We start from the raw sequence: 12,045 nt of genomic DNA, 5'->3' as shown, positions 1-12,045 counted from the left end.
ATATTATAATGTATATTTTTTTGCCCCAACCAAAAATCAAACACTTACTATTTATACCACTTACTATATATATCAAACCACTTAAATTATTATTAATTGTCATTTTATTTGTAATGCTTTTTAAATGTGTTTTATTTGATCGTAGTTTATAAAATTTTACTAGTTGATTTAAAAAATATATATTATATATTATTATTATATTATATTATTATATATTATTATTATATATTATAATGTATATTTTTTTGCCCCAACCAAAAATCAAACACTTACTATTTATACATCAAACCACTTAAATTATTATTAATTGTCATTTTATTTGTAATGCTTTTTAAATGTTTTATTTGATCGTAGTTTATAAAAACGTACTAGTTGATTTAAAAAAATATATATATATTATATTATTATATATTATTATATATTATAATGTATATTTTTTTGCCCCAACCAAAAATCAAACACTTACTATTTATACATCAAACCACTTAAATTATTAATAAATACATTCTAAGCATAGCAGTGACGCCAATACAACCAATCCCACTAATCAAGTTCACTACCTAGTGCACTTTATCAATCAGTGCTCAAGCGCGCCAATCGGAACCCCGCCCCTGACGTAGCCCCGCTGTCTGGTTACCGTGGTCTTGCGGGTGGCTGGCCGGCCGGCTGTCAGAAGTGATGACGGAGGAACCGGAGAAACGAGCAGCGCAGCAGCGGAGCGGCTAGGCTATGCTAAGCTAAGCTAAAAGCTAAGCTAAGCTAAGCTGTTTAACACCGACGGATCCCTCTTCGCGAAGCCGCTGCCCTCGCACTCCCACGGGCTTCATCACAAGCGCCGTACGGTCTTTGTAAGCTGGCTAGTGCTAATTGAGTCGTTATTATTATTATTATTATAATATAAATATAAATCATTTTTTTTTTTAATTTTTATTTGAATATAATCGAGTTTAGTCAGGTTGAACGAATTAATGCTTAATATTTTTATATTTTTCCCGAATTAAATTTGATTTAATTTTTTTTTTTTTTTAAACATTGTTGAGAATAGTAAATACGCATTTTTAGATGTTATTTATCTAATTATTAAATTATTTGAATTTTATTTTAATTAAAAGGGAATCGTTAACAGTGCTGGCAAATCCAGATCCTAGCTAAGGATCCGCTCCAGGATTTTGTTCCAACTGCCTGGGCAGCTCCGCCGCGGCGGAGCTGCCCAGGCAGTTGGAACAAAATCCTGGAGCGGATCCTTAGCTAGGATCTGGATTTGCCGTTTCTATTTCACAACAATCTAGCAAGCGATATCGTTGCAATTATCATATAATCACATCCAATAAAACATATACGTATATTTAAGAAACGAATCTCGGCTCTCTAACTGCATGTCCTGGCCACCCGAACCCGCAACGAGGGTGAATAGCTGGCTCGCTATAAGCTATAGCTATCTTAGCTTAGCATAGCGTAGCGACGTGCTGGTCGTTGTTATGGTTTAAATGGCTACGTGCCGGCGGGCCTGGCTCGCTATTTAACCAGCTCTGGAAGAGGTCAGTGTGCTCCTCAGCTCGATAGACGAAGTGACCCGGTGTAGCCGTGTCCAGCCTGTCTGTCTGTCTGTTAGCCAGCTAGCTAGCTAACGTGGCTAACTGGCTCCCTCCTGCAGCTTGTCTATTGTGCTCTGCCACACTGTTAGCATTAGCCAGCTGTCTATTTCTGATAATATCAATTTATGGCATATAAACCTTTATTAGCTCAGTTTTTTTGACTTATCCAACGTTATTTAGTCGTAATTAACGTTTTTTAATTTTTTTTTATTAATTATTTTTTTTATTATGAGCCCCTAATTCAAGTGTCAAGGTCTAAAAATAATATTTAGAGACCCCAAACGGTTCATTAGTTTAGTAAATAATACCCCCAGTCTTTAATAACTAATTAAATAATTTAATGAACGTGTCCCCTCCAAACTGAGGGGTCAACGTCTCTACATGCACTATCTAGCTATATGGACAAAAGTATTGGGACTCCTGCTCAGTCATTGCTGTCTCAAGGCTTTCTGCTAGATTTTGGACAAGCAGTGCTGTGAGGATTTAATTGCATGCAGTCCACCTCATCCTTAACTGCCAGAACCATCCTTCCAGCTCAATGCTGGGGGGCTTTATTATACCCCTCTAGAGCCAACGCCTGGCATTAATAGGCAGCATGGTGCCGATAGGGTCATGATGTTGATCTGCTCCAGAGAGTCCTATTCTATTGGCAGTACTTCTCTCTACAGGGACTAGACAAGCTGTGTGTGTTTGCACATGTGTGTCAGCAATTAATGCATTAATTAGAAGGGGTGTCCACACATTTTTGGACATATAGTGTAGTATTCTTTAAGTATCTACATTTATTGTAGCTGAAATGATCACGGTGGCTGTGTGGATGTTGTTATTTAATGGGATGTTAACTGTGGTGTCCCTTTGTTGGTCAGATGTCCAGTAGAGACAGTGACGGATGGTGAGGATAGAGAATGCGGAGATCTGGACTTTTCTTTACACACACTGAAAGTAAGTGGTTCACATTGTTGACGAGGGGTTGATATTTATGTTGTTTCATAGCTCTTCAGTAGGTCTTTGTAGGGGTCTGTGATTTTATTTTCATATTATTATGATGATGATGATTAGTAATAACCTCCATATATGTTGTATGTTATCATTTTAGCTGCACAGTCTCAAAGTGCTTGTCCAGGAGGATGAATAAATATTAGGAATAGAAAATGCAGTAGTGTAAATTGTCTAACCGCACATTTACAAACTCTAGCCCAAATACACTAGATGTATACAAGGGAAGTATTCTACATTCCTGCAGATCTCAGTGTTTAAGGGTTTGGTGCCAAACTGGCAGCCTTCATGACTACAACGCAAATACGGCCTAGCCGAACCCACCAGTGAACCTACACGTGTCTTCACTTGAGTTTTATACAGAATGATGGTGAAATAGAGCCAGATCTGATTACATGTGTTTTCTTTAGGGACTAATTTGTCCACGCAATCCTCTACATGTATCCCTCCACCTTAAAACAAGCTTTAGAGCCGAACTCTTCTCAGAACTCTGGTAGAACAGTGTCTCGGGCATCAGGCAGTGTCTTCATCACCATTAGGAGGAAGAACTTTCTGTGAGGAGCTTTTATTATTAGAGCTTCAGACGTCTGCTTCCCTTCACCTCCACTGTAGAAGTCCAGCTCTGACTGGGCGAGATTATCTAGAACCAAGCATTTCACACCACCCCACCAAACCCCAATCTGAGTGACTCTGTTCAGGCCTTAACTTTTTAATCATGCAGATTTTTCAGATATTGAAAAATGCTCATATAGAGCTTATTTTGCTAATATTATATGCTACTAGTTCCAGAGCTGGTCCCAGAGCTGGTTCCAGAGCTGGTCCCAGAGCTCTGTAAGAAATTACTATTCCAACAGCTGAGCTAAAAAGCCAGTCATAATGAAGGGGCACATGTAGAGCGCTGAGGAAGAAATGGTCCTATAAGAGAACCTACATTTTTGGACTTTCCACTATTTTACCATCATCATTCCATATAAAACTCAGAAGACACGTGTAGGTTCACTGGTGGGTTTGGATGGTTAATAAAATATGGGCTGTATCTGAGTTGTAGTGTTTCAGATATCATAAGCGAGATCCGGTGTTCAGGGTTCAGCGTAAACTGAGCTGGACTGGACTAAGAGAGACTGGCTAAAGATGTCAATATCTCTTGCATTAGAAATGGGGCTTACTTTGGCTTTAGGATATATCCAATATCATGTGGTGTTAATGGTGTCGAGCTTTGATTATCTGCTTCTGCCGCTTCTGTTGCGGTGTCCTCTTGTCCCCGTGTCCCTGACATCTCTCATCTTTTTTCGGTTTGTTTATTGTAGGCTGCACATTTATGGCGTTTGTGAGTGCGAGTGGAGACTTCTGCCAGGCACAGCACCTGGTCATCGTGGACAAGTGAAAAGGGTGGCCTGCCACATGAAGATTACGCTTCACAATTACCGTCTTACATTCTGAGCTTTGGGACAGAGGCTGTATTCGCCCAAAGTTCAAGTGTATGAGTCGGTCTGAGCCAATTCAGGCGCTAAAGAGCCATTTCCTTCTTCCCCACCGTCGAGCGCCAACTGACCATCACTCTTCTCCTGAATGGGTTAATTAGAAATTGAAAATCTGAAGGATTAGTCCCCCTCTTTTGTTTTTAGTTTTTCAATAGAGGAGTCGTGAGAGTGCTTTCCTTTTTTACGCTTGAGATTCGCCCAAATTTAAACTCCACGGATATTCTGATCGATAGATTCCCCCCCTCTTTTTTTTTTTCTCTGTTGTGTTTTGGTCAGAGAATATAAAAAAAAACCTTCATTCGTCTGTCAAGATGAATCGTCCCGCTCCTGTTGAGATCTCCTACGAGTGCATGAGGTTCCTCATCACCCACAACCCCACCAACTCGCAGCTGGCCAAGTTTACTGAGGTGAGTACGGAGATGAGCCCGCTCTGGGTACAGTTATGTAAATTAAAGCTGGTGAGGGTTGCTCATGTTTGTTCATGTTCTTCAGGAGCTGAAAGCTTTTGGGGTGCAGACTCTGGTTAGGGTTTGTGATGCTACCTACGACAAAGCACCCGTGGAAAAGGAAGGCATTGAAGTTTTGGTAAGAAGTCTCACACATCTTCGCTGTCACATAATGTCAATCTGGCAGCTGTTCTTTATCCTGTATCAGAATTTAATGATGATGAACGGACCAATAGAAATGCTCTAAAAAAAATTCCATTGGTTTCTGTTGAAGGTTAAGAAGGTTTTTCCTTCCTGGAAAGCTGCTGTTCTAAAGAACTAGGGTGTTGTTCATGTTGTCTTTCTTGTTCAGTGAACTTCACTCCAGAACATCCCCAGTTTATGACAGACAGGACTATTACAGTGAAAAAAAATGAACCAAAACTCAGCATGAGGCGCACAAAAGTTAGGACACACACATATGTGTGTGTATATGTATGTGTGTATATACACATACATATACACACACATATATATATATATAGTGTGTTTGTTTTAATAGTATTATATATACACACACACACACACACACACACACACACACACATATATGTCATTTGATGATTTGAATGTCCAAACTTTTGCTTTGCCAGACATTACTAAAATCCCCCAAAGGGAAATTAGTGTGTTCCAGCAGCACAAATGCAAGGCAAGCAGAAAACACATAAGAGTAAAATAAAATAATGGTGTGTGTGTGTGTGTGTGTGTGTGTGTGTTTACAATCTCTGTACAGTCACTGTTCCAAAGATTCTAAATGTAACATATGGGTGTAGTTATATTTACAGTATACAGTACAGTTACTGTTACAGTGATCGTGTTATAGTAAGGGTTGTCTGCAAATGAGGGTGATAAATAAATAAGTAAATAAGGGACCCGTACGAGACGGCTGAGAGTGCAGTTCGGTGCTAAACAACATGAACTGCATCCTTTTCTCATCCACCTTCGCTGCTCCCGCTACTACTTAAGGACAGAGACAGCCTTTCTAACGGCCTTGTGTCGTCTCTGTTGATGTGCTTTGCTATTTAATAAAATTAATAATAATAATAATTTGTTATTTTGTCATTTCTTTGTTTGTTAAAATTTGTGGACAAACAGTCTGTTTTATTTTTCTTGAAGGATTGGCCTTTTGACGATGGTTGTTCACCCCCTGACCAAATTGTGGATGACTGGTTGAACCTGCTGAAATGTAAATTTAAAGACGAGCCAGGCTGTTGCATTGCTGTGCATTGTGTTGCAGGACTGGGCCGGTAAGCAATGCCAAACATCCACCACGTTCCATAAAATGCACGAGAACCTTTATTAATAAGCTATGTGAGTTTGGATACATGTCAGTGAGTGATTACCAACAAATGATTTATAAGAACATACACGATGTCCAAATGTATGTAGACACCCCTTCCAATAAATGCATTCAGCTACTTGAGGTTGCACCCATTGCTGACACAGATGTGCAAATGTCCCTGTAGAGAAGTACTGCTATAGAATAGGACTCTCTGGAGCAGATCAACATCATGACCCTATTGGTACCATGCATGGGATAGTAGAGGGGTATAAAGCCCCCCAGCATTGAGGAGCTGTGGAGCAGTGGAAGAACTTGGAATGATGGTGGTGGAGGAGCTCCATCCAGTACTTTTCGGTGGGGTTGGGGTTGGGATGAGATGAGGTCGGGTAGTGATCACCCATCCAACCTCACTAACGCTCTTATTGCTAAATGCAATCAAATCCTCACAGCAGTGCTCCTCCAAAATCTAGTAGAAAGACTTTTTCCTTGGACAGTAGAGACAGTTACTCCAACAAAAGCAGGATCAGCTCTTTTTAATAGTCTTGATTCCAGAAAAAACAAGCGTGAAAAGGAACGAGCAGGTGTCCCAATACTTTTGCCTATATAGTTTATAACACAAGTCTCTGGCTCAGTGTTAATTAATATGTCTGTATTTTGATTTTTCTGGTCAGGGCTCCTGTCTTGGTGGCCATAGCCTTAATTGAGTGTGGGATGATGTACGAAGATGCTGTTCAGTTCATTCGACAGTAAGTGACCTACACTGTAATACACTATTGGTCAAAAGTTTTAGAACACCCACATTTGTCCAGTTTTCACTGACATTTAAGCTGCTCAGCTGCAGGGAATAACCCAGAATAGTGGAACGGTAGTTTTAAACTACCCGATCTTTAAGAAAAGCTATTCTTTAGCAGTGGAAGTTAATTAAGCTTTAAAAGTTGACGCAGGCAGTTCAGACGTCCCATCACTTCAAAACGCGCCGTGCTGGAACAGCCCGTATTCTCCACTCTCCAGGGCAGGATTCGGACAATACCGCACGTCAGCACTGCTCTCGTAGTGACTCGCAAAAGGCAATTAAACGAAGACAGGCTGTTCTAACCCTTAAACTCGCAGCTCTGTTAGAGAAGGCCAGATAAAGCTGGACTGTCTGTGAGGAGAGTTTCCTACACCAGCAAAAGACTCTTCAGAAACTGGAGGAAACCCAAATCCACAATCAGAAGACCAGCTTCTGAGAGTCCACAGCTTTTATGCCAGGCAGCTCACATGCAGGCATGTCTAAAGTACCAGAGACCCGGACTTGAGTAAAAGTCCAGGTGCTGGATCAGAAAAGTGACCTGAGTAGAAGTAGAAGTGTCTTTAAGCTCCAGACTTAAGTAGAAGTACTGAAGGACTCAGCATTTCTGTACTTAAGTATCACAAGTAGTTTGGTATTCTAAAAAGTTCTACTTAAGTACTGACAGTAAAAGTACAGTACTGGGTTCTGTAGTTCTTACAGAAAGCAGTCAAAAGTATGGGTGTCAGTGTTTCTATTAGTTCAGATGCTCAGACTGAAGGCCTGTCTCAGTTCCTCTGGCTGTAGGAGAAGGACAGGACTGTAGAAGACAGAGTTCATGAACACGAGTCTTTAGTTACTCTCTAAACTAACTCGCCCAAAAGAGAGAGAGAGAGCTGAGCAGACCTGACTCATCCCGCCACATACAAGAGCTTCATCTGTAAAACCAGTGAGGAGAGCAGCTCAAACCCCTGAGCTTCACTCTCTGTAAACTCTGTAAACTACAGCTGAGAGATCTCAGGCCATTCGGACACATACGAGTATTTGCAGGAGGTGAAGATGGAGGAGGTTCTTCTGGTGGTTCTTCTTCTTCATCTGGAGATAAACTAACAGAGCTCTAGCGTTAGTGTCCTCACTGCAGCAGCGGAGTGAGAGGAAGAACGGCAGCATGCTCGCTCACGGCTCCATCGCCTGTTCTGATCAGTGTTGAGGTGGCTTCATCGAACCCGGTGACAGCGCCATCTAGCGGTCATCTCTGGAGGTGATAATGTGGGTTTAATGGAGTAAAAGTATTAAACTCATCCAGAATATGGAGTGAAGTAAAAGTGGAAGTAGGAGAAACAATAATAATAATCCTCCAGTATTTTAGTACTAGTACTAGTAGTTCTGCTTCCTTACTGTACATCTCTGCTCACATGACAAATACCTTGTAGTGTAGCGGGTAACAACACCACTCTACACTTATAAGAGTCCTTGGGCAAGACTCCTAGCTCTGCATTCTCCTGCATGTGTGCCATGATTCACATGTGAGAGCTCTGGATAAGAGCAGCAGTAAATGTAGAAGTGGCCCAGCTTAACACTGGCAGTCAGAAAACTGCTGCCAAGACGGCCAAATAAGGGAAAACAGACTTGCCTGGGACAGGCAGCAGCACTACTGACAAAACTGGGGGTGTTGGAAAACATTTGACAGATGGTGTGCGTCATAAAATGTAGTAATAATAATAATCTTCATTATTTTGATATGTTTAGGGTAAGGCTTTACCTGCATGGACTTCATCATCTCACTCACATTTTCGTCTTTAGGTTTGACACCACTTTAGCCATTTTTTCCTAATTCAAAGAAGTAAAGTTTTATTGTTGTTTTTATTCCTGTTTTGATTATTGTTATTATTATTATTATTATGATCTGGTGCCGACCTGAGGAGGATGGGTTCCCCTGAAGGTTTCTTTCTTTCGACCCGAGGGAGTTTTTCCTTGCCGCTGTTTCCACTAACTGCTCAAAAGAGGCTCGGACCCGGATCTCTGTAAAGCAGCTTTGTGACAACATTCGCTGTGAAAAGCCTAAATTAATAAAACTGAATTTAATTGAATTTAATTTTTATATATAGCATATATAAATAACATATAATAACATATAAATGCAGCGCAAAGTTCTTCACAATACAAAGTAAAAAGAGAACAGAAGAATAAAACAAATAATAGAAATGCTATAATTGCCTGTGCTGAGAAAACCAGTAGTGTGCATATTTTAATTCAATGATTAATCTTTGTTATTATTATTATTATTGTTATTACGTTTCGTAGTAGTAATAGTGGTTTTTGTATTATTTTTACTGATAATAATATTATACATTTAAAGTGCAGCTCTAATTGCTTTACAATACAAAGTAAACACATCAGGAAGAAGAGAAAATCTAATCAAAAATACAACAAACATAAAAAATGCAACAAATTAATTCGATAGCAGAGAATGGAGAAATATTAATAAAATTATATACAAAAATTGTATATAAATACAACTAAAATGAAAATGAAATGAAAACATGAGATGAAAGTGTAAATGATAAAATCCTCTACAGAGACAAACCTCAGCACATTTAATACGAAAGCAGTTATTTACTGCTTATTTACTGGATGTTGTGCAAACATTGGAACAATAGAGGAAAAGTAGCCCAAAACTGAGCATTGGGAGCACAAATGTTAGGACATATGTATGTATATGTATTTAATATTTGTAATATTCAATCATTTCAATATTTCAATATTTGTTGAATTCAATAAATAACTAGAACTTCTGACCTAAAATGTGCAGAGAAATGTCATTTGAGGAATGTCCACATTTTCGCTTAGACGTTACTGAAATCCCCAAAGGGAAATTAGTGTTCCAGCAGCACAAATGCAAGGCAAGCAGAAAAGTGGGTGTGTGGGTGGATGTGTGGGTGGATGTGTGGGTGGATGTGTGGGTGGATGTGTGGGTGGATGTGTGGGTGGATGTGTGGGTGGATGTGTGGGTGGGTGTGTGGGTGGGTGTGTGGTTGTGTGGGTGTACACTTGCTCCAACTGTGGTCGAGTGTGTGGCTATAGAATCGGCCTTCACATAGTCACATGAAATAGCATCAACGCCAATTGCTGTTAACACCCTCCACCCACCCACCCCTGCAGCTAGCGTCATCATGGGACACGATGGACAGCTGAAAGTGTGTGTGTGTGTGTGTGTGTGTGTGTGTGTGTGTGTGTGTGTGTGTGTGTGTGTGTGTGTGTGTGTGTGTGTGTCTCTGTACAATCACTGTTCCTGAGTCTGGCACTAGATGTTCTGAGCTGATTCAGTAGCTTCATGCGTTTCGGAGTGTCTGATATGAGACTGATATGAGATGTTCCAAATCCTGCTTTAAGAACATCTGCATTTATTTACATTCACGGCATTTCAGTTATTAATATTTCCCAATTCTCTGCTGTCACTTTAATTTGTTGCACTTTTTATGTTTGTTGTATTTTTGATTCGATTTTCTCTTCTTCCTGATGTTTTTACTTTGTATCGTAAAGCAATTTGAGCTGCATTGTGAATGTATGATATTAATATCAGTGAAAACCATACAAAAACACTTACTACTACGAGAAATACTACAAATTTATCATTATTTTATTATATATTTATAATAAAACAATAATATATCATATAAATATTTATATTTTATTATTATATATACTTTGTTTTATTATACACACTTCTGGTTTTCTCAGTAGTGGTGTTTTTTCATTTTATTATTATTATTGTTTTTTTATTTTTTATTATTTGGAACAAATGATTAATAATTAATTTCCTGCCATTGCTTTTATTTATAGCATTTCTATTATTTGTCTGTCTTATGCTTCTGTTCTTTTTATTTTGCAGATGTTCTTAAAGCAGGATTTGGAACGTCTCAAATCAGTCTCAAATCAGACACTCCGAAACACATGAAGCTACTTAATCAGTCAGAGATTCAAAAATCGATTGATATTATTGTGAATCCTGAAGGAAACAGGGCAGCCAGTGGAGATAAAACTAAAAGATAAAGGCAATTAAGCCGTAACTGCTCTATACGCTTGTGTTTGAGTGTCTCTCGCTCGTCATTTGTTCGCTGTGCTTGTAGGAGGTCCTATGACCAAAGCTGTCCAGTGTCCTCTAAAGCTGAATCCCACCCTGTCCTTATTCTGCATTCTAGGAAAAGACGTGGAGCCTTCAACTCCAAACAGCTGATGTACCTGGAGAAATACAAACCCAAGATGCGCCTGCGCTTCAAGGATGCCAATGGTCAAAACTGCTGTGTCCAGTAGGACGCCCCATCCAAAAGAGAGCAGATGATGATAGTAATTATCACTGAAAAGCAAATCGTCTTCGTGTTAATTGATTATTTGCTGTTACTGTGCCAAGCACACACACAGGATGACCCGTATCCATGTTACCAGCATTTGGATGTGTTTCTTCTTTAATTATTATTATTATTTTTTTAGGGTTATTATTAATTGAGTTATTACTGATGTGTATCCATATAGTAAATCATGTGGGTATACAGAAAAAAATACAGCACAAAGCAGGTCTGCAGATTTCTCAGCACATCAGTATAAAAAGAAGGGATTCTGCTCGCTCTCTCTGTTTTAACCGAAATATCCCGACTCCAAATTCTGCTGTAAGTCTTTCCCAGCACAGACGCCCTGCTGTCGGCGTCGTTTACAGCAGCTTCAGCTTCCTTCTGGCAAAAAAACGAGCCAGTCGGCTAAAAAATACGAGACCGATCTAAAGTGACCAGTTTTGCGATTGAGTTGACGCTCGTGATTGGAAGCAGTCGTCCCATGCGGCCTGTCTGTCGTCAAGGTTACATGAGCACAGAATCCCATTCAGCAGTAGCCATCTCTGTAGTGGTACGTACTCTCCTGTCCTAGAGATGGGACGTTCCCGGTCAGGTCATCCTTTCAGGACGGTGTTCCGCATTTGTCGAGCAGTCAAAGTAACTCAGTTCTGTTTCCCATTAGAAGACACTCTCGCCGGGGACTGAAAAGTGATCAAGTTGAAATAAAGATGTACGTCATTAATTTACTCTGTTTGTGTTGTGTTCAGAAATCCTCCTGTTAATCTGACCGAAATGAAATGAACAACACGCTTACTATAAGGCAAAAGTATGTGGACACCTGCTTATTCCTTGTTTCTTCTGCAATCAAAAGTCATGGATGGAGCACCTAATATTTATATTATATTGTTTGGGTTTATTCTAATGTTATATAGAGTTAATTACAGGTAGACACTCTCACTGACCACTGACTTTATGTTTATTAGGGTTTATTCTAATGTTATATAGAGTTAATTACAGGTAGACACTCTCACTGACCACTGACTTTATGTTTATTAGGGTTTATTCTAATGTTATATAGAGTTAATTACAGGTAGACACTCTCACTGACC

General features: G+C 39.6%; 1 protein-coding gene across 3 annotated transcripts; it reads left to right on the top strand.

Moving 5' to 3' along the window:
• The first annotated feature begins 608 nt into the window (after window positions 1–608).
• On the top strand, window positions 609–11,678 carry ptp4a2a (protein tyrosine phosphatase 4A2a). 3 transcript variants are annotated; one of them, XM_072688982.1, is made up of 7 exons: window positions 609–837; window positions 2,462–2,537; window positions 3,899–4,479; window positions 4,565–4,657; window positions 5,674–5,804; window positions 6,511–6,585; window positions 10,811–11,678. In XM_072688982.1, the coding sequence occupies exons 3-7, from the start codon at window positions 4,384–4,386 to the stop codon at window positions 10,920–10,922; spliced, it is 507 nt and encodes a 168-aa protein (XP_072545083.1). In that variant the 5' UTR covers window positions 609–837; window positions 2,462–2,537; window positions 3,899–4,383; the 3' UTR covers window positions 10,923–11,678. The 3 variants fall into 3 exon arrangements, with proteins under 3 accessions (XP_072545083.1, XP_072545082.1, XP_072545084.1); XM_072688981.1 differs by having other exon boundaries at window positions 609–848; XM_072688983.1 differs by lacking the exon at window positions 609–837 and adding an exon at window positions 1,413–1,538.
• The last annotated feature ends 367 nt before the right edge of the window (window positions 11,679–12,045 follow it).

Source organism: Salminus brasiliensis, chromosome 10 (genome assembly GCF_030463535.1).
Source record: "Salminus brasiliensis chromosome 10, fSalBra1.hap2, whole genome shotgun sequence".
In the NCBI taxonomy this organism is placed as follows: domain Eukaryota; kingdom Metazoa; phylum Chordata; class Actinopteri; order Characiformes; family Bryconidae; genus Salminus; species Salminus brasiliensis.
The sequence above is the reverse complement of the archived record's forward strand: the minus strand, read 5'-3'. Positions and strand labels throughout refer to the sequence as shown.